A 23633-nucleotide genomic window follows, 5' to 3' on the forward strand; every position below is an offset into this window, starting at 1 on the left:
CTAGCCTGTCACCTTTGAACGTACTTTATTTTTCCATCTCTTTTCCAGTTTGATGGGGCCTTTTGGAAAAATGATGGGACTAGAATAAGAAAATCAGGCAAAGAAAATCAATTCTTGATCATTATGTTTTATACCAAAGTTTACAATTTATTTTTAAATTGTACAATTTATTTTTGTGCTTACGTAGTGTATTTTTACGTTTTCTTCAAAGGTGATATATGCATGCCTAGACCTAAGTGGTACATGTAGAATCATTTATTTTATGGTTTGTTTCCTAGAAATCTTTCCACATGTTGCTTCAGTTTCACATACAAAGTTTGGAATTTTCACTTGCTTAATTTTTAGTTACACTCGTGAAAGTTTACCAGTTTTAACTGTAGGATCATTGTCATTTTCCAGAACTTTGCAATTCGGCAAAGGTTGAATGATGTTACATATATGTATATCTACAGATATCCAGTTGATTTTCTTTATTTGCGGGAGTTACGCTGTATAAAATTCCTACAAACACTTAGAGAACACTGAACCGTTCCTCTTAGGGGAAACAGCGTTAGGTTCCTGCCAGCCTCTGATCATAATAACATTTTTGTCAGCCAATCCATGAGTAACCTTGCTTTGTATGCTTCTGTTTATAGATATATTACTGAATATACATAGTCAATGCATTTAACATTGAACTTAGAGCCAAGTGCATTGCCACTCATGTCTGAATGAAGCTTCTGTAACTTGCCTATTTTCTTTATAACACACAGCTTTCTTGTGCTTAGAAATGCTAGGTAGGTTCAGCTTTCTGCTTGGGGGCCATTTTAGATGGCGAAATCACCAAAAAGCACAAAAAAGTGTGACAAATATAGCACTAAATGGACTGTGAAAAGGACACTTGTTTTCAGAATGAGAGCTAAAGCAAGGAGACGGAGCATCACCTTATTGCACCTCAAACTGGGACCATGAGCATTGGCTTACTCTAATTTTTCACTGAGCTGCACAGGCACCTGATTGCAGGTGATCACAAGAGCTCTCAGTGCTGAATTTGGGGTTACAGATAAATTTTACTGAATAAGCAAATTCTCAAATATGGAGTCCACATACAATGAAGATTGACTGTTTTATGTTCAAAAAGAACGCAAGAAAAATGAAATCACATTGTAAAAACAACATTTTCAAACTGTTAAGAAGGCATTTTGAGTCAGATTCAATATTACTCTTGTTTCCTTCAAAAAAAAAAAAAAGTTAATATTGAGTCACACACTTGGAGCAGTATCCTTGCTAGACATTGAGTCTTATCTGCATAAATCACGCAACTGTTGCCTTTTTGGCATCTATTAAGGAGTTTGGTCTGGCTTTAGCAGTAGCAGTAGGAAAGGCCCTGTATTGTGAGGAAGTAGCTTCAGCTTATCTCAGCAAGTGGCAAATTAATAGCTTCTATTTAAAGTGTTCCAACAGTGTTTTAATGAACTAACCCCAGCCTAATGAGGCAGATGCTGATACTTCAATTCATACTACCATGTTTTTAATCATTACATCCACCTCCTTAGGTGGTATAGTGTAATAAAAACATTGTCCATAAAACTGGGTGGCTTAGTGTTCTGCCATTGGTTTTATGGGTTTAATTTTACCTGAAAACGCATTGCGATACACAACCAGAGAGTATGCATCTTAGCAGTAATTCAGGTATCAACTCTGTCCCAGTAAACAAAGTCTTAAATTCAAAACTGTTGGGCCCGCATAGTCAGAGAAAATTCACAGCAAAGACTGAGGTTTTACGGGGTTTTATGGCCCAGATCACCTAAACTCTCCTGAACATTTGGCTTAGAATATATAAAGCTCTGAGGCCTAAGAAGAAATAATACAGGGATGTGAATTGAGGTGGAAGCTAATGTCATCTGGATAGACAATGATTCACATGGAATTTTTTTCCCGTTTCTTCAGTGACTTTATGCCTAAGACCGTTGGCATTGACCCAAGTCCGTTTACTGTGCGTAAGCCAGACGAAACCGGAAAATCAGTATTGGGGTAAGGTTTGCATGTAGAATGAAATTTTAAAGACTCGTGTAAAATAATATAGCGCTTGCAGTATAATTGCCACCAGGAACTAAGAATGTCAAGTAAGCTCATTTGGAGCATAGCCCATTTCACAGCATCGCCACAGGTAGTTTATTTATAGCTCTGGGATCATTAAAGCGTTTGACATTGAAAGTAGAATTTATGGGAATTGCAGCAACCCAGTGCATTGTATTATTTTAAATTAGGAGTTTCACAGATGGCATAAAGGCAGGTAGCAGATAATGTGTATGTCCTTTAATAACTCAGCATCCTCTATTTCCCACAACATCAAATACTTAGGTAAACATTTATATTCATTGTATTTATTTTTGTTGGCGTCCCAAGGAAACAGTAAAGCAAATATGCTCAGACAGAGAACTTAATAGATGTTCTATGTATTACTATAAAGTTGTTTTGAGCATGACTGTGATTTTATTAATGCAATAATACGAGGAAGAGAATAAACCATGTTTATAGTCTTTATGCTTTGAGAGTGGAATGAAAGTGTTCTAGCATAAGAATCTCTGGTACTTCCACTGACCTGAATAATCCCAGTGATAAGATTTCTTCTAGGCCCTGGCCAGACGATGCTGAGTCCTCATAGTATTTGGGAATGCGTACGGGGTCCTAATTGGATTCTAGCTTCATGTGGTTTATACAATGAGATGGATACTACTGTTTTCCAGATAATGCCATTTATGTGGCTTAAATTTGTGACCTTCAATAGCGTCATGTTAAGCAACGGCCTGGGTGCTAAGAGGAATTTAAAAGAAGGAATGTTCTCAGGACATTTAGAATTTGAGTTCCTGGGACAAATATTTAAAGGACCAGATATTAGTGTATAGTGCCAAAATGTATCAACTTTTAGTTTCAGGAAGTCAGAAATAAATTTATTTTCTGTAATTTTTTTTTTTAATGGTCTTTTTAGGGCCACACTTGGCAGCATATGGAGGTTCCCAGGCTAGGGGTCCAATTGGAGCTGTAGCCACCGGCTCACACCAGAGCCACAGCAACGCAGGATCTGAGCTACGTCTGCAACCTACACCACAGCTCACGGCAATGCCGGATCCCTAACCCACTGAGTGAGGCCAAGGATTAAACCCACAACCTCATGGTTCCTAGTCGGGTTCGCTAACCACTGCACCACACAGGAACTCCTGTTTTTTGTAATATCTAACCCTTGGTCAGATAGTATTACATGCTTCTTTCCTAGAAAATGAATATTAATGGCATTTTAAGTCCTTTGCAGTTTTTTAAAAGTAAGAATGAAATATTGAATTTTTCATAAAAGCCAAAAATATTATCATAGAATGTTTTCTGAATTAAAAAAAAGAAAAGAAACATTATTCTTACTACTCTCAAATTTGGCACTAAAATAAAAATAAATGTTTTTTTTTTGTTTTTAACCATGTATTAGCTATTACTAGAAGGGATGTTCGGCAAATATAGCTATTTGCTAATAAAACAATTTAATTTTTTAAACTTTTAAGGCTGAGGTTCCCAGGCTAGGGGTCAAATTGGAGCTGCAGCTGCTGGCCTACACCACAGCCACAGCAACACTGGATCTGAGCCACATCTTTGACCTACACCACAACATTGGATCTTGGATCGTTCACCCACTGAGGGAGGCCCCAGGGATCGAACCTGTGTCCTCAGGGATGCTGGTCAGATTCGTTTCGGCTGAGCCACGATGGGAACTCCTAATAAAAACATTTTAAAATTTTAGTTTATGTTCATCAGCTGCTCATTACTTTGGTACAGCTGCTACTGTGATTGATAAAAATCCATAGGAGGGACAGAAATACACATGGATTTGGCTGTCAGACCTTTCTTCAAGCTCCTACAGATTGTAGGTAATTTTACTAATATCTCAAATGTAATAGTCTTCTATTATTGTACTATAAATTTTGAAAATACTGATTTCAGTTACCAAAGGAAGACACAGTAGCCAAGTGGTGAAAAGCCTTTTCTGCACACTACAAGCACATACTTGTTTATTTTCTGAATTTATAACAAGGCTTAAATTCATATAAGCTCAGTACATGATAAAATATTAAACTTTTACCTTTAGCACAACTTGAAGCCAGAAACTAGCTTCTCCCAGACCATTTTCTTAGGCTTCTCCAGGACTAGGCTTTGGGATAGGGTGGTACACAGTGAGTGTTGAGGGTTCCGTTGACAGATGCTTCACAACCGTATTCATCTTTTTAAAGAAACAAGAGCAACAGAGAAGAAGCTGTGCTACAGCGGAAAACAGCTGCCAGCGCCCCGCCTCCCCCCAGTGAGGAAGCCGCGTCCAGCAGCTCCGAGGATGACTCGGGCACCGACCGGGAGGATGAGGGCTCTGTGTCCCAGCGCTCCACTCCAGTGAAGATGACCGACACGGGCGACAGTGCCAAAGTGACAGAGGTGTGGGCAGCAGAGAGGAGCATGCGGTACCTCTCAGGGCTTGGGAACTACCTCTGCTTTCGGTGGGAAGGCTGAGAGGGAGAAAAGTTCACAAGATGACACATCATTTCTAACACGTAGTGTTTGAGGCTTCATGGAGATGCATACCTTTGCCACAGACATTATGAAAATGGCTTCCTTTTAAATTTCACCAAATTGGTGTCTTTGCTCCCAGGTATAATAGTACATTTTTTGGTATCTCAGAATTTTTTTTTTTTTTTTTTTCCTTTTTAGGGCCACTTGTGCAGCATATGGAAGTTCCCAGGCTAGGGGTCCAATCAGAGCTGCAGCTGCCAGCCTACACCACAGTCACAGCAACGCCAGATTACAGCCTTCTGTGCGACCTACACCACAGCTCATGACAATGCTGGATCCTTAACTCACTGAGTGGAGCCAGGGATCAAACCTGCATCCTCATGGATGCTAGTTGGGTTCATTAACGCTGAGCCACAACAGGCACTCCCACCACAGGATTCTTTCAGAGAACTCTGTCCCTCTTTGAGCAGCCCATCCAGTTGAGGTCTGTTCATTCCCTTGCTCAGCACATTGTTGGAATGTAGGGCTTGGACCTGGGCCTCACAATCTTGGCAGAACCCCAGTGGGAAATTGACCTGTTCAATTCAACATTACCTTTATATTGAGGGAAAACACAAGGTAAGTAAACAACAGAAAAACCAAATTTAGCTTTGGGGAAATTTGATTTCTAGAAATAGCCAAAAGTCATCAGAGGTAGAGATGGCATAACATTTTACATGTGATGGTGTAAGAACTGAATCCAATCCAGCTACAACCTGTTGGCCAAACCATCCTGCTGCCTGTTTTATAAATAACCAACCATACCTTTTTTTTTTTTTTCTTTTGTTTTTTGTTTTTTGCTTTTTAGGGCCACACCCACAGCATATGAAGGTTCTCAGACTAGAGGTCTAATCAGAGTTAGAGCTGCTGGCCTACACTAAGCCACAGCAACACAGAAGCCAAGCCACGCCTGCAACCTACACCACAGCTCACAGCAACTCCCAACCTTTAACCCATTGAGTGGGGCCAGGGATCCTCCACAACCTCATAGTTCGGAGTTGGATTCGTTTCTGCTGCGCCACGACGGGAACTCTCATACCTTTTTGATTTTATATTGTCTATTTGTGCTTTTGCCCTGTGACAGCAAAGTTGAGTAGTTTTGTCAGAGATGATATGACCCAAAGAACCTAAAATATTTACAGCCTGGCCCTTTATAAAATATATTTGGCAACTCCTGAATTATACAAAAGCAGTAAATTACCTAGTAGTTGTTTACCCCAAAATAAACTATTTTAGTGAAAATGAAGTCAGATTTTAACAAATCATTAACGGAGAAATTTGATGAACAGGTTGAAGGGACACTGTGATTGCTTTTGTGGGAAAATTCACAGGTTCATTTTCTTCATCTTTGGAAATTATTAATACAGAAGATGTCTAAAAATTCTTCCTGGTGCTCCCCCCCCTTTTGACTCCAGAATGTGGTCCAGCCCATGAAAGAGGTGTATGGAATTAACCTCTCAGAGGGCCTCTCAGAAGAGGATCTCTCCATTTATTTAAGGTAAATATTTTCATGACAGATTAAGAACAAATGCAAATGTTACAGTAACTTTTACGTAGTATAACTTTTAAAACTTGAAAATAGTTAACAATACAGCAGGAAATGACTTCCACTTGGAACAAAATAGTAGGATTTAGAAGGATTCTGAAACAATTTATATTTGGAGTCTCTTACTGCCTGAGACTCTCAGTGCCCCTCAGTGATAAAAATGTATGAATCCTTAACCCACTGAGCAAGACCAGGGATCGAACCCACAACCTCATGGTTCCTAGTTGGATTCGTTAACCACTGAGCCACTGACGGGAACTCCTGTGCTTTTCTGATAGAAGCATATCACTGTCACTCAAATGCTCATACCCTTTTGTGTGATCTACTGAATTGGTTGCAGGTAGTTCCTTTAGCTTACTTTTTATCCATTGCAATTTGTAGATTTGAGCAACTGGGACAGAGTCAACATAGGCAAGACAAGAGCAGCCAGCAGTTCTGTTCAAGGTGCCCAGATGGAGTTATAAAACTGTAAGTATTAAATTAGACCTTGTGAAAAATCTTTGTGTTCATGCCATTTGGGGTGCTTTTTTAAAAGACTTTATGAGAAAAATAACCAGTCTTGTCATCAAATTAGTATAAGCACTAAAGCATCTCCTCCTGTACCTTATCTGAGGAAAACAGGGTAGCTGTGGGGACGTGGAAGAGGTTGGCGGCCTTGCCTGTAATTGAAATGCACCTTTTGGAGGTGGGATTGGAGTCACTGGGGGCTTGCCTCTAGAAACTCTGCTCGGCAGTGGGGAAAGGCAGGATGAAGAACAGCTCTGACCCTGAAGACAGGCTCCTCAAGTTCAATATAAGACCCTTGGGGGCAGGAATGGGTTTATCTCTTCTAGCTGTGTATCTTCACCAATTCTTAGAACCTGCTCTTTGGTAATAACTTGGTGTTTAGTAGATTCTTCAATAAACAGAACTAGGTTTATATCCTAACTGACCACTCTGCTGCTTCTTGGTTTATCACCTTGAGCAAGTAACTTTTTTTTTTTTTTTTTTCCCCCGCTATTTCTTTGGGCCGCTCCCTCGGCATATGGAGGTTCCCAGGCTAGGGGTCGAATCAGAGCTGTAGCCACTGGCCTACGCCAGAGCCACAGCAACGCAGGATCTGAGCCGTCTGCAACCTACACCACATTGAGCAAGTAACTTAAGTCCTGTGGGGCTCAGTTTTCTTAACTGCAAAATGGGATAATAATAAAACCTGCTTCGTAGGAGGGTCATGACGCTTAAATGAAATAATGCATACAGAGTGCTTAGATCAGTTTCTCCTCAGTACATTGTCATCATCACCATCGCCTTATTTATCATTGGAACCAAACAAAGCAAAGGTTGTGACCAGGAGAGGCTCAGTGCTACCATGTGCTCGGTTGAGTTTCTTCTATAAAACGGGTCACTGTGGCGTTCCCGTTGTGGCACAGTGGAAGCGAATCCAACTAGGAACCATGAGGTTGCGGGTTCCATCCCTGGCCTTGCCCAGTGGGTTAAGGATCCAGCCTTGCCATGAGCTGTGGAGTAGGTCGCAGACACAGCTGTGGTGTAGGCCGGCAGCTGTAGCTCATATTAGACCCTTAGTCTGGGAAACTCCATATGCCCTGGGTAGGGCCCTAAAAAGACAAAGGACTAAAAAATAAAAATGGGTCACTGTGCTGATTGAGATAGGCTATCCAAGGTGTCTAGATCAGTGTCTGGCATAGAGCTGACATTTAGTAAATGTTCTCGTCCCTCTTCTTAGTCCAGATTTATCGGTTCGTTTAATAAATTATTCAATGGATGCTGACTGCCTGACTTCGCAGTTGTGCATCTGCATGCTCCTGATTGGTTGTTAAGAGGCGGTTACAGTGATCCAGGCAAAGACTGGTGGCTTAGACAGTAGTGACTGTGAGGATTTGGGAAATGGGACAGACCTGGGAAATATTTGAATCGTGAAATAGACAGGAATTGGATTGGGGAAAAGGCCTTACCAAGGATGGCCCTTAGGTTTTGTGGTTTGTGTGATAGGTTTGACTCATTTATTGATTCATTCATTTATTCACTTAACAAATAGGTATTGAATACCTTTTAGGAACTGTGTTAAGACCATTCACAGCTGCCATTTACTGGGGTGAGGAGCATTAGAGGAGGACCCCCTTTGCCTTTGAAGGGGGACCAAAGTGGTCATGTTTAGGGGAGGCAGTTGAATCAACTGATCGGGAACTCAGAAAAGAGCCTCTGGGAATGTGTACACACATACACACTTTTTTTTTTTTTAAATAAGAAACCCACTTTATTTTTTTTTTTAACGTTGGACAATAAAACATTACTTACATGTCATAGATGAGAAGAGCACCATCTTCACTGGGAAATAGAAGCGTTGAAGGCAACCACTAGCAGAGACAGTGGAAACAGAACATAGGAATCAGTGATTGTTGATCACTACTTTCTTTACTTCTGATCTGGTTTTTCTGACTCTTCTGCTCTTAGTGCTAAGTCACAACCTTTTTTTAAAAAATTAATTTGGGTGATAATTAGTCACTGGTTAAAGATGACACCACTTAGGAAAAGAGACTAGAGTGAGAAAAGGCCATCTCTGTTTCTCTCAGCCTAAACCCAGCCTCCAAAAGGGCTATGTATCCCTTCTTTCTCTCCTCTGTCACTATTTTCCTTCCTCTTTTTTAAAACATAAAAACTCATATTAACTCAGGGACAGTTTTTCTTTCCTAGGTCTAATTAGCATATGGAAATATGGGCACCCAAATTAATTGATATAAATATAGTCAAAGATGGGAAGTATTGAAATGTGTTTGTAAAGTAAGAGACTTTGTTAACCAAATGGTGTTATCCACATTGATTATTTCATTAAAATAGTATGGCACAATTTAGGAGGAGCAGATAATAAAGTGAATATAGCATACAAAATAAGAGAGAAACATTTACCCCCATTTTCCTCAACATCGTTATCTACTTTGATCTGTAATTGGTCTTGCTGTTAAATTACTTTCAATTATTTTTCTTAAAGTATTTAGTATTTGCCTTTCTGAGAAGTAGCACAGATGAAAACCGTGTGGATCTACAATTTTTTTTAACCTTTTCCACTTAATTAGTAAAGAATCTAACATGAGTGTGTCTTTACACAGCATCTTCAGCAGGATAACAAAGAGCTTGGTAGGCGCTACATTATGTTGTCATGGCAACTGCCCAAGAGTGTTGGGTTTTTTGTGGGGTTTTTTTTTTTTTTTTTTTTTTTTTTTGGATGGGGGGGTGCCTGCTTTAAATTGAAAATCTGTAACTAGGTTCTTCAAATGTCACCTATTCAATTTTAGATTTCTAAAGCTATGCCAAAACCAAGAGAAATTTATACAAGATGTTTGAAATTCTCATTTCATTATGTTTCAGGTTCTCGTATATTTTAAAATATAGTAAGTTCATTTTCAGTTATATATAAATGTATCTGCTTATCTCTGGACAGTTCAAAAGTCCTACCAATTGTTCTTGAAATTATGAGGCAAACCAATACTCCTTTTCTAAAAATGAGGTATACAACAACCACCAATATAAAAAATTTTGACAGTAGGTACCTGGCAAGGAGCCAGTGGATCGGGGGCTCTTGCGACAGAGATAGAGAAACCTGGATGGGGGAGCTAGACACTGTCACCCAAGCTCTTGCGGGGCGTTTCTTAGGAGCAGATGTTAAGCCCCCAACTGGTCAATGTCTACACTGTCAGCCCCAACACTCAGAGCTGTATTCTGTTGGAGTGTCACCCCTCCTTGGGACTCCTGCCACTCCCTAAGTGTATGGGTGGTGGTTAGGGAGAAATGACATGAGCCAGCATTTCCTGTGTGGTGTGTGATGGGCTCTGTTCTACTTTCCTTAAGCTGTGTTAACTCAAATCTCACACTAACTCTAGGAAATAGTTCTTGACTATCATCTTCATTTTACACAGGGGGAAACTGAGGCACAGAGAAGTTAGGTAACTGGCCCAAGGTCAAACGGCTAGAAAATGGAGGAACCAGGATTCCAACCCAGAAGGGCTGGCTGTCTATCACTAAGCCGTAAATGCCTCATGTTACCAGCTGTTTTGATAACCACAGTGGTAAAAGTACTGGGCTATTAGTGGCAACAGCCCTCATTTTGATCCTCAGACATGATCTGGTTTGTAGGCAACTCTGTGTGTAAATATAATGTTACTATCCTGTAGAACTTGAAAAACATTTTTTTTTTTAATATTTAACGACAATATACCCTTTATCCTTTTTGTGGTACCCGGCACATTGTCCCAAATGTAGACATGCTTTCTGGGCAAGCACACTTTGCTTAACACATAACTTGGCGAGGAGGGTGTCATGAAGCCATCAGGAGAAGAGTGCTGCTGCTGTTTAGTGTTACTGCCGTCCTACTAAGCTCTAAGTTCCTGGAGCAAAGCCTGTCTTTGTGTTCCCTGCTGCCCCTGAATAGTCCCTAAATGGTGCTCAGTAAATGTTTGTGGAAAAGTACAGACTCTCACCTCCACCCTCCCCACCCCCTGCTGTCCTTCCGTTTACCATCAAAGTCAGTGCCGGGGGGGGGGGGGGGGGGGGGGGGGGGGGGGGGGAAATGTCCCTGGAAGCCCGCCTCACCCACCCTTGAGCACTTGTTAGCTCTTCCCCTATTCTCTTGCCTGCTGGGAAGCCCTCTGCCCTCTCCTACTTTGGTTTCCCTACTGCCTTCTGATGGAAGGAAAAGGTAAGCACACCAAGGCTTCAGCATTTTTTTCCCCTCTATCCTGCTTCCACTTGTACCTGTGACCAGAGTGAGAAGAGCCCATGTGGAAGGACTGCTATGCGGGGCAGGTGGGGGGCTGTGCCGCCCAGCAGTGACTGGCTGTGTTCACACAGGCCACACTGCCCTCATGGTGCACTCCTACCAGTTTTTTTAACTAAGCAACAGGCACCAATCAGTATAGATTAAAAAGATCATGAACACACATATTAGTAGTGCTATTCCATGGGTTACCTGTTCCAGGAATATGTCTTAGTCATTTGAAAACTACCTCTAAGAAATGGGTCAAAATATAATAACACGTAGAGTTTGGGTAAAAGCTGTGGAATTAAGGACTCCTCCAATGCAAGAGGAGCTAAAGTGTGTTTACTGCCTGAAGACTGTAAGGCTGAGTAGATTGCCAAAGTGCATCTCACAGTACCAAGCAATGTACTGACCTTAGAGTCGATGCCCCCCAGGTAAGGGCTTCTGCTAGAGGAAGCCTTGCACAAATCAAAGGGTGTTCCTACAAAGTCAGAATTAGGGTGCCTTTCTCACCAATGAAGTGAGTGGAACACTAGGCCATGATAAACTTGTTGACTTTATGGTTTTCACTGAGTCCCCACATCCAAGTCACTCTCAGGGGTCCTCCATGCCACCACCACCTCCACCACACTGATTTCATCTCGTCCTCAGATTATGCTCTCATCTCCCCTGCAGGCTGAAAAAGTACTTCACCCTTAATGGGTAAGTCTTCTTATCTCTCCCAAACACCCGGGAGTATAGGCTTTAAGTGTTTAAGGATCAAGCAGTTGGGAGGCACTGATCAGTGATTAATCGGCTAATTCTCTCCTCAGGAGATGAAAGCCGACAACTAGTCCTCAGGCCAAGGGAGCTAGGCGGTGCCCTTTTCCGCTCACCTTGGAAATTGCCACAGAGGTCTTTGATTCTGGCTTTTATCTTTCTCTCTGGCTTTTGTTATGTATGTTTTACTAATTATCTCTTGCTGCTTTCCTCTCACCCCCTGTTTTTTGTTGTTGTTTTTTTTTTTTTTACTTTTACCTTCCTCCTTTCTTTCCCTCTTTTCCTTTGCCATCTTCTCTCCAACCCTTCTAGGGTTTGTTTGTTTGGGGGTTTTTTGGGTTTTTTTTTTGAAAGAATTTTTTTTTTTTGAGTTTTTACCTTTTCTTTATTTTTTCTACTGTACAGCATGGTGACCCAGTTACACATACATGTATACATTCTTTTTTCTCATATTATCATGCTCCATCATAAGTGACTAGACATAGTTCCCAGTGCTACACAGCAGGATCTCAATACCAGTTTCCATCATCTATTTTAGGACAGTGCTTTTCAGATTGTAATTCTAGACTCATTAGTGGGCCATGCAATTAGTTACTAGGCTTCCACACAATGAAATGGAAAGAAACAAAACTGAACTGGATCCAACAGAAGGCTCCAGTGCATGGCACATAGTATGGTTAAGATTTGTTTCATGAAATTTTATTTCTATACATAAATAGAACATTGTGGGAGTTCCTGCTGTGGCATAGGGGGTTAAGGATCCAGCATTGCTCCAGCTATGGTGTAGGTTGCAGCTGTGGCTTGGATTTGATCCCTAGCCCAGGGAACTTGAATATGCCATGGGTGCAGCCAAAAAAGGAAAAAAAAATCATTGTGTACCAATTTGCCATGCAAGGTGCATTTCTCACTGTGAGTAACAGTTACAGGTTGGATTTTATATGAATGCACCTTTTCCAAAACCACATAAGTTAAAGATCTTAACGCCGTTCCTGGTGTCTAAGCACTTAATGAATGTTTGTTGATTGAACGAAATGAAAGTATGTGCGAATGATTCCTGCTGGAGAAGAGAGAGGTCAGGATGAAAAGGGCTTAGGAAGAGATGAGAGAGGTTTCTGTGGTGTATCCAAGTGGGTAAAATAAATGCAGGCCTTGGAAAATACACTCTCATTGTTGACAGTGAATTCAGAGCTGGGATGACAGTGCAAGGGAAGGAGGTGACAGGAAGTTACAGCTGAAAGGCAGAATGAAAAGCTATTGGATGGATGGGTAAAGGAAAAACAGAAGCGAATGCCTCTATTTGAATATTATGTGCAAGAGCTTCTACATACTGTGTTAAACAAGAAAATTTAATGAAACAGTGAATTTCTTGAACCTTCCAGAGAAGGTTATCCTGAAAGTTTTCTAGTGTATAAGGAATAATAAGTGGAAATTTAATTGTGGGTGCTTGTGTAATTAATGTGTTTCAAATGACTTTGATATTTTAAAAATTTAGTATATTGACTTTTAGTGACTACAAAGCATGCCATTTATGGGAAATTTGCAGGTTCAATGAGGACATAAGTACCTCCCTTAATGTGAGTTTTTCTTTTTTTTTTTTTTTTTCCTCCAAGAACCTAGCTAGCTCATCTTTAAGGTAAGGTTAATACTTACCTTCTAGGTAAGGCATTAAAGGCATTAAATGACAGATATTTATAGTTTACCCTGCACCGGGTAAGGTGTTCACAGTACACAGGTGAGTGAGAATCCCTGCCTCTGAGGGTTTGCACTGAACAGTGGGGTCCGTGTTTCCAGGTGGTCAGAGGTGCTGTGAAGGTGTTAGCAGAGGAGGCTCTGGGGGTGCAGAGAAGAATCCAAATCAGATCCCTGGTCAGGCTTAACCCTTGGGCTATGTCACTTCAAAAAAAAAAAACAAAAAACAAAAAACAAAACAAAACACCACCCAAGGAGTTCCCGTCATTTCCCTTCATGGCTCAGTGGAAATGAATCCAACTAGGAACCATGAGGTTTCAGGTTCGATCCTTGGCCTTGCTCAGCGGGTTGAGGATCCGGTATTGCCGTGAGCTGTGGTGTAGGTCGCAGATGCGGCTCAGATCCTGCATTGCTGTGACTCCAACTCTACCCCTAGCCCAGGAACCTCCATATGCATGGGTGTTGGAGGTGAAATTAGGACTTAGGACTGGGAGACAGCATCTCAGGTAGCCCTGAGAAACCCCTCCAAGGGGGCATGGGAGAGAGCTAGGATATATGATTGTTTGCAACAAAGGGAAGGTAGTAGGAACAAAAGGTTTACAGCTATCCAGATTTACAGAAAACCAGTGTCTATGGGAAGATGTAAAGGTCTGTGCTTTGTTTCTCTCCTGGGTTCCCTCAGGGCTCACTGGCCCACCCTTGGGACTGGCTGTCCTCACAGATAACCTTGCCATCTTTTGTTTTGTCCACTTAACTACAGTCCAGGAGGCAGTATTTCAGATAGCTGGAAGAGGAAAGAGGGAATGTCAAGATACACGTGATAAAGCTGAAGGGAGAGGTGCATGCAGCCGTGCACACATTTTCTAGAAGTTTGCTGCTGGTCTCATGAAGTTTACTACCAGTCAGAGACATCAGTCATTAGCACTGAAGGATGTTAGTGTTTTTCTAGCTATGAGGAGATGAGAGATTTGGGCTTATAAAATCTTCTCCTAAAAATTCTTAACTCTCTGAAGACCTGCTCTTCCAGTTTCCCAGAGCACACAATGCCTCACTCCTGGTCTCCACCCTGAGCCCCCAGGGGTTGCTATGGGGTTGGCATCTGCAGTGGCTCTCGTTTTAGTCCATGTAGAGGCTGATGGCAAGGGCCAAACTTCAGTTCACAGATGAATTCTAAGGGGGGGAAAAGGAGTTAGCTGGTTGAAGAAGGCAGAGAGGGCAGAGGGGAGAGGGTCAGGACCACATTACCACTTGTAGAGACCCACATGGAATTCTGTATCTAGTGCAAGTGAGAAGCCAGAGACACAGACCTGCCGGAACAAAATTCGAAAGAGATGCAAAGTGAGAGCCTTTTTTTAATCAGGGGAGTGATAGACTTATATTTGCATTTTAGAAAGGTCACTCTGGAAATAGCTTGGAGGATGGATTGGAGGCAGAGAGATAAACAGCATATCTCTAGGAAACATCAAGACAAGAAAGTGATTGGAGTCTGCTAGTGGCAACTGAAATAAAGGGATTTATTTTGTAAAGGTAGAATCTTTCGGGCTTGGTACAACTTGGTAATGGATTAGGTGTGAGGAACACGTTCAAGGCGGGAGTTTTCTAGCTTGGTTGACTAGACTTGGTCACCAGGATTGGGAAATACATGACAGATAAAAGTTTGGGAACTAAGGTTATTTGTCTGTGACAATAATAGGGTATCCAAGATGATGTGCTTAAGACTCAGGAGGTTTTGTAAAGATTCAATAATTGTGTGTTTTCCTTCCTGCTCTTGGATTAAAAAGCAAGTAAGTTAAATTTTGCATTTTTTTCTGATGGGAGTCCAAGTTAAATAGATTATTATACATGTATTTTAAATTTTCTGGAGATCTATGTCTACTTAAAGGGAAAAAAAATCCTTCAATTACTGATAAAGATGAAAATTTTATTAGGGCTTTAAATGTATTTTTAGTGCATAAAACACTGACTAATTTTTTTACATGAGCAAGCAGGTTAAATCGGGGGGAACAGATTTGCATATCTGATATAGCCATGTGAGAGGTATTACTCATTGGGTTTCTTAGCTCTGTATATAAGAATCACATTTTGTAACTGTTTAACCTTTTGTGATTTTGTCAGCTTACCAAATTATCATCAATTCTGTGTATGGAAGGTGAGTGGGATAGTTTTGGGCAGATGCAGTGATTATGGAGCCTTGTGCTCTGTCACTGTGCCTTCCTAACAGCTTTTCCTTTTAAACAGTGAAGATGTGTGCCCAGGTTTGCTGTATTCATAGCCCTTGTCTTCTGTGATTGTATGAGAAGTCTTTCCTGTTAAGATAAAATTTTGTTTGGAGTTTCCATTGTGGCTCAGTGGTAATGAACCCAACTAGTAGCCATGAGAATTCGGGTTTGATCCCGATCCCGGCCCTTGCTCGGTGGATTAAGGATCCAGTGTTGCCATGAGCCATGGTGTAGGTTGCAGACATAGCTCGGACCCTGCATTGCTGCACCTGTGGCATAGGTTGGCAGCTACAGCTCTGATTCGACCCCTAGCCTGGGAACTCCCATATACCATGAGTATGGCCTAAAAAGCCAAAAAACAAAAAAAAATTTTTTTTGTTTGAAATACAAGAAAAAAATTTTCAATTTTATATTTAAATATAGGTCTGTCATCCTTTGTGTGACTCAGAACCTCTTGGGGCCTTTACACATGATTTTAAAAATAAAATACAAATCCCATTAAATCCTAATTGTGTATAAAATCCACCAACAAGCATCAATGGTCTTTTAATATTGTATCAGTAATTTTTTTTTTTTTTTTGGTCTTTTTGCCTTTTCTTGGGCTGCTCCCGAAGCATATGGAGGTTACCAGGCCAGGGGTCAAATCGGAGCTATAGCTGCCAGCCTACACCAGAGCCACAACAACTCGGGATCTGAGCCACGTCTGCAACCTACACACCACAACTCACGGCAACGCCAGATCCTTAACCCACTGAGCAAGGCCAGGGATTGAACCCGAAACCTCATGGCTCCTAGATGGATTCGTTAACCACTGAACCACTATGGGAACTCCTGTATCAGTAATTTTTTGTGTTTAACATTTTAATATTATTATTCATTTTCCTTATGGTCTTAGGAAGAAATTTCAGGATTATTACCATGGAAATCAATTGCATTATGTTTTCAGAATTCAGGGTCCACTGATACTTTATAACCGTCCTTCTGCCATCCCAATTTTATGGAAACAGAAAGTCCTTGGTTTAAAAAAAAAAAAACCACTCTGTGATATTTTTAATCTGAAATTAATCTAAAAGACTGTTAGTTACTTGAGGGCAGAATCAATTATGAATAATATTCAGTATTCAGTAATTTTAACTTTTTAAGGAATATCATACAATAGTTAAATGTGAGAGAAAAAGGAAAAAAATTCAGTCTGGGTTAACAAATTGAAGCAAATGGCAAGACAACTGATAAATATTTAAATTTGTTTTAAATTTCACTATGTTTTCAGTTTTAGATGTAACAACCAGAGTTCTTAGCAGGTATCTCATGATTTTCATGATTGACAAATCATTGATGTCCTTATTAGTTAATTTATATACACTATGTTAGTAGGACAGGCTAAAATAGGATCATGCTCTTCTTTTTAAATTAAATTTTTTCCAACTTTATTAAGATACAATTGACAAATAGCATGTATAAATTTAGGATATACAGGGTAACAATTTGATATATGTATATGCTGCAAATTGATAACATAATAAGGTTAGTTAACACAATCATCATTTCACAGAGTTTTGTGGGTGTAGTAACTTAAAATCTACTCTTAGCAATATACCATAAAGTATTATTAATTATAGTCACTATGCTGTACATTACATCTCCAGAACCTACTTATCTTATAACTAGGAGTTTGTACCTTTTGACCACCTTCAGTCATTTCCCCTGTCCTTCCCCCCCTGCCTCTGGCAACCACAAATCTACTCGGTTTCTATGAGTTCAAGGTTTTTTTTTTTGGGGGGGGGGAGGTGTCATTGTTTATTTATATTCCATATGTTAGTGAGATCATACGTATTTGTCTTTCTCTGACTTAATTCACTTAGCATAATGCCCTTTAAGTCTATACATTGTCAAAATGGCAAGATTTTCTTCTTTTAATGGCTAATTAATATTCCATTGTGTATCTATATAATCCACTCATTCATCAATGGTTGATTGGGTTGCTTTCATGTCTTGACTATTGTAATTAATGCTGTACTTAACATGGGGGGGTGCATATATCTTTTTGAGTTAGTGGGTTTCTTTTTTTTTTTTTAATAAATAGGCAGAATTGTGATTGCTGAATCATATGGTAGTTGTATTTTTAATTTTCTGAGGAACCTCCATACTGGTTTTTCCAGTGGCTATACTGATTTATATCTCACCAGTGTATAAGAGTTCCCTTTTCACCATATCCAGCACTTAATCTTCCTTTTTGATAATATTCTAAGGGGTATGAGGTGGTAATCTCATCATGGCTTTGATTTGCATTTCCCTGATGAGTAGTGGTGTTGAGTACCTTTCATGTTCCTGTTGACCATTTGTACATCTTTGGAAAACCATCTGTTCAAGACTTCTGCCCCTTTTTAGTTATATTGTTCTTGTGCTGTTGAGTGGTTTGAGTATTTTGACTGTTAACCCCTTATCAGATATGTAATTTGCAAATATTTTCTGTCTTTCCATAAGTTGTCTTTTCATTTTGTTGATCACTTCTTTTACTCTACAGAAAGAAGCTTTTTAGTTGGATGTAGTTCCATTTGTTTATTTTTGCTTTTGTTGCTTGTGTTTTTGGTGTTATATCCATAAAATCATTGATAGGACTAATGTCAAGGAGCTTTTTCCCTTTTTTTTTTTTTTTTTTTTTTTTAATCTTTCTAGGGCTGCACCTGCAGCATATGGAGGTTCCCAGGCTAGGGGTTGAATTGAAGCTACAGCTGCTGGCCTACGCCACAGCTACAGCAACACGGGGTCTGAGCTGAGTCTGCTCACGGCAATGCTGGATCCAATGACAGTTTTGGTATTAGGGTAATGGTGGATTCATACAGTGTCTTTGAGATTATTCCTTCTTCAGTCTTTTGGAGTTTAAGAAAGATTGGTGTGAGTTCTTTGTATGGTAGAATTCACCTGTGAAGCCATCTGATCCTGGACTTATGTTTATAGGGAGTTTTTTTAAAATTATATATTAAATTTCATTTCTAGTGATTGGTCTATTCAAATTATCTACTTCTTGATTCAGTTTTGGTAGGCTGTATGTTTCTAGAAAGTTGTCCATTTCTTCTAGGTTGTCAAATGTGTTGGCATATAATTGTACATAGTATTCTCTTACAGTTTTTTATATTTCTGTAGTATCTGTTGAGATTTCTCCTTTTTCATTTTTTTATGTTTTTAATTGGGATTCTCTCTTTTCTTCTTGGTGAGTCTGGCCAGGGGTTTGTCAATTTTGTTTACCCTTTCAAAGAATCAGCTCTTGGTTTATTGATTTTTTTGTTTGTTTAATTATTTTTTTATCTGAGGCATATGGAAGTTCCTAGGCCAGGGGTCAAATTAGAACTACAGCTGCAGCTTACACCACGCCATATAATAACTCTGGATCCAAGCTGCATCTCCAGCCTATACTACAGCTTGTGGCAATGCTGGATGCTTACCCTCTGAATGAGGCCAGGGATTGAACCCACATCCTCACAGAGATGTTATTAGGTCCTTAACCAACTGAACCACATTGGGAACTCCCTATTGTTTTTTAACCTCTATTTTATTTAGTTCCTCCCTGATCTTTATTACTTCCATCTTTCTGCTGAATTTAGGTTTTGTTTGTTCTTCTTTTTCTAATTCTTTTAGGTGGTATGTTAAATTGTTGATTTGAGATTTTTCCTGCTTTTTGAGGAAGGCCTCTATCACTATGAATTAACCTCTAAGAACTGCTTTTGCAGCACCCCACAAATTTTGTTATTTGTCACTTTTTAAAAAAAATTTTTTTAGGGCCATAGGTGCTGCATATGGAAGTTCCCAGCCTAGGGGTTAAATTGGAGATACAGCTTCCAGCCTATGCCACAGCCACAGCAACACCAGGTCTGAACCACGTCTGTGACCTGTACCATTGCTCTCAATAACACCAGATCCTTAACCTATTGAGCAAGGCCAGGGATTGAACCCACATTCTTATGGATACTAGTCAGGTTTGTTTCCACTGTGCCACAATGGGAACTCCTATCACATGGTGTTTTTAAATTTCATTTTTTATTTCCTTGTTGACCCATTGGTTTTTTTTTAGTAGCATGTTGTTTAGTCTCCATGTAGTCAGTTTTTTCTTTTCCTGTGGTTCATTTCTAGTTTCATGCCATTGTAGTCTGAGAAGATGCTTGAAATAATTTCTATACTCTTATATTTGTTAAGGTAGTTTTGTGGCTCAGTATGTGATCAGTCCTAGAGAGTGTTCCATGTGCACTTGAAAAGAATGTATATATGTGTGTGTGTAAATATATGTATATGTGTATTATATATATATATAGGATGTAATGTTCTGAAAATACCAATTAAATCTAACTGTTCTATTGAGTCATTTAGGATTTCTGTTTCCTGTTGATTTTCTGTCTAGAAGCTCTGTCCATTGATGTGAGTAGGGTTTTAAAGTCTCCTGCTATTACCGCATTCCTTTCAATTTCTCCTTTTATGTCTGTATTTGTTTTATGTATTTGTGTTCTCCTATATTAGGGGCATATATGAGTATAATTGAATTGATTTTGAATGTATCCTTTTATAATTAAATAGTGTCCTTTATCTTTCTTTATGGGCTTTGTTTTAAATCTGTTTTGTCTGATATGACTATTTTGACTCTCACTTGCCTTTCATTTCCATTTGCATGAAATATCTTTTTCCAGCCCCTCACTATCATCTTATATGTATCCTTCCCCCAAGGGGGGTCTTTTGTAGGCAGCCTGTTGTAGGCTTTTTTTTTTTTTTTTTTTTTTTGTCTTTTTAGGGCCACACCCATGGCATATAGAGGTTCCCAGGCTAGGGTTCCAATTGGAGCTGTAGCCGCCAGCCTATGCCAGAGCCACATCAACTCGGGATTCAAGCTGCGACTGCAACCTACACCACAGTTCACAGCAACACTGGATCCTTATCCCACTGAGACCAGGGATTGAACCCATATCCTCATGGGTACTAGTCAGGTTCTTTAACTGCTGAAATCCAGCTCTTTTTTATTTTAATCCATTTTGCCACTCTGTGTCTTTTGATTGGGGCATTTGAGTAATTCCTCTATTGACATTTAGAGTAATTATTGATATTTATTTATTGCCACTTTAAACCTTGTGTTCCCATTTTTATTTCTTCTTTGCTCTTTTCCTTTTGTTTTTACTTTTGTGATTGTATTATTTTCTCCTGTATTATACTTATGTTCTATTCTTTTTGGTTTTGTGAATCTATTGTATATTTCTAAGTTGTGGTTACCTTGTTTTTCAAAGATGTTAACTCCTTCTTATATCTCCTTGCCTTAGACTGGTAGTTATACAGGTTCATACACATTCTAGGGAAAAAATCTACATGTTCTTCCCCTCATTTTATGATTTTGATAGCCTTTTACATCTTCAGGTTCATCCTTTTGCTGTTCATTGTGGTGATGGTCACTTTCCCTGAAATGTTTTGATTAAAAAAAAAAAATCTGTGTACTGGCTTATTTAAGTGATTTACTTTCCAATTGTGCTTTTCTCTTCTGTGTAGATTCTTAGTTCTTTTTTATTCCAGGAAGACTTTTCAATATTTCCTTTACATTAGGTTTAGCATTGCTATATTCTTTTTGTTTTTGCTTTTCTTTGTCTATCTTTCCATTCTAAATGATGATCTTGCTGGGAAATATTCTAGGTTGCTGATTTTTCTCTCATAACTTTGAAAGTATCTTTCCATCCCCTTCTGGCTTGCAGTGTTTCTCTAGAGAAATAAGCTGATAGTCTTATGGGAATTTCCTTGTAATAAACTCTTTTTCTCTTACTGCCTTTAGAGTCCTTTCTGACTTTTCCTCTTTATTACAATATGGCTTGATTTAGGTCTTTGGGGGTTTATCTTGTTTGGGACTCACTTGTGCTTGTGGTTCCTGGCTATCTATTTACTTCATTAGGTTTAGGGAGCTTTCAGCCATGATTTCAAATACATTTTCAGTCCCATTTTCTCATTCTTCCTCCTCTAGAATCCCTGTTATACAAAAATTGGCACCTTTTATATTATCCCATAGGTCTGTTAGATTGCTTCCTTTTTTTTTTTTAATTTGGCTTTTTGTCTGTTTTAAATGAGTGATTTTCATTATTCTATCTTATAGGTCATTTGTACATTCTCCTGCATTCCTCATTCTGCTATTCATTGCCTTTAGATCAGCTTTTGTCTCAGCAAATGAATTGTCTAATTTCTTGGCTGCTCCTTGTAATTTCTAGTTCCTTTTTATAGTAATCTGCATTTCTATTGATAGCCTTTCTTGGTTCTGTCCGTATTTTTATTATCTCCTTTTTGAAATTAGTATTGATTAGACTGAAGAGCTATGTTTCATTGTTCTTCCAGGAGAATTCTCTCTCTCTTTTTTTAAACTGGGAGTGGTTCCTCTGCTTCTTCATTTTGTTTACATTTCTCTCATTCTGTGAGTTGAGGAGAAAGAAATATCTATTGTGGGCTTGGAGGGTTATTTCTATGTGGGAGCATCCCTGTATAACTTGTGTGGGTTTAATATATTTGGTGCAAGGGCGTTTTTAGTATGGGTGCCAGTCACATCTTTACTCAATGTATTCTGGCTGTCATCCAACTGATAGTGGGTATGCAGGTGCACCAGCTATTGTCCAGTTCTGGGTTTCTTGGTGGCAGTGGTGACCTATGTGTGGCTCCTAGGGCATGGGGTGGGAACAGAGGCAGGTCCCAATGGTTACTAAGACTGGGGAGGGTGAGGATGGTGGCTTGCTACCATGCCTGCAACTTGGGAGGGAAGTGGTGGCAGCTCCCTACTGCTTCTGAAGTCCTGTGGCAGCTTACAACCACTCCTGGGGTTTGTATAGTCTTGCCACCTGAGAACACATGTAGGCAACAAGGCTGTAATGGCAGGTCCCACCCCTTCCCTCTTGCTCCTCCAAGCAATGTCACCTGTCCTCTAGGGCCACCCTGGCTTTCTGTTTACACCCTTAGATGTGGTTGCAGTGGACTGCAGTCTCTTCAGGCTGCTTCTGCTCAGCCAAGCCCAGTTCTCTCCCCAGGTCCAATCTCCAAAGCCTGAGCTCTAGCCCCAGTCCCTGCCATACTGGGGGACTTGTGTCTCAGGCAGGGGAGTGTAGGGCAGTAGCAGTGACCACCTACATAAGTCAATCTCCATTTTGGGTTCTGCAAACTGGCCACTGTGCTCTCCTCTGAGGCTCTGAAGCTCCTTCTCTGTCCTGGCTGATGTCCCTACTGGTAAAGAGACTTCCCAGGGTGCAGGAATCTTTCTTCCGTCACAGCTCCCATCTCTATTCTTTTCTCATTTTTTTTCTTTTTCTTTTGACCTATCTGGTTAAGTGGAGATTTTCCTGCTCTTTTAGAAGCCTGACAACTTCTGCCAGGATTCAGTAATTTTCTGTGAGAATTGTTCCACATGTAGATGTATTTTTAAGAGGAGGTGAGTGTTGTGTATTATTCCACCATTTTTATCCAGTCTTCTTTTTTCTTGATAAATGTTTGCTTTATAAACTTGCCTCTTAAAACTGCTCTTGCTGCATCCCATGAGTTTTGTTATGTTGTGTTTCCATTATTGTTTGTCTCAAGATATATTTTACTTCCTTTTTGATTTCTTCTTTGTTCCCTTGGTTGTTCCAGAGTATGTTGTTTAATTTACATGTCTCTGAGCTATTCAGCTTTCTTCCAGTTACTGATTTTTGGTTTTATTCCATTGTGGTCAGAAAAGAGACTTGAGGTAATTTCTATCTTCTTAAATTTGCTGAGACTTTTTTTAGGAACTAACATGTTATCTGCCCTAGAAAATGTTCCTTGTGTGCCTGAAAAGAATATATGTTCTGCTGCTGTTGGGTGGAATGTTTCATATATGTGTGTTAGTTACATTTGGTCTATAGTGTTGTTCAAATTCTGTTTTCTTATTTTCTGTCTGGATTATCTATACATTGGTGAGTGGGATATTAATGTTCCCACATATTATTATAGTGCTGTTTATTTCTCCTGTATAGTTAGTATTTGCTTTGTATGTTTAGGTGCTCCACTGTTGAGTGCATAACTATTTATGTCTTCTTGGTGGATTAGCTTCCTTTATTATTGTATATTGACTTTCAGTGTCTATTTTTAC

General features: G+C 39.7%; 1 protein-coding gene across 5 annotated transcripts in view; it reads left to right on the top strand.

Annotated features, from left to right (window-relative positions):
- FIG4 (FIG4 phosphoinositide 5-phosphatase) overlaps positions 1-23633 on the top strand; it is a 152871-nt gene that overhangs the window by 91271 nt on the left and 37967 nt on the right. For 4 of the 5 annotated variants that reach the window (XM_021068077.1, NM_001243250.1, XM_021068230.1 and 1 more), the window contains 4 exon segments: positions 1930-2013; positions 4257-4452; positions 5982-6064; positions 6494-6580. In XM_021068077.1, coding sequence (XP_020923736.1) covers positions 1930-2013; positions 4257-4452; positions 5982-6064; positions 6494-6580 — 450 coding nt within the window. 5 annotated transcript variants of the gene reach the window in all.

This window comes from Sus scrofa, chromosome 1 (assembly GCF_000003025.6).
Source record: "Sus scrofa isolate TJ Tabasco breed Duroc chromosome 1, Sscrofa11.1, whole genome shotgun sequence".
In the NCBI taxonomy this organism is placed as follows: Eukaryota; Metazoa; Chordata; class Mammalia; order Artiodactyla; family Suidae; genus Sus; species Sus scrofa.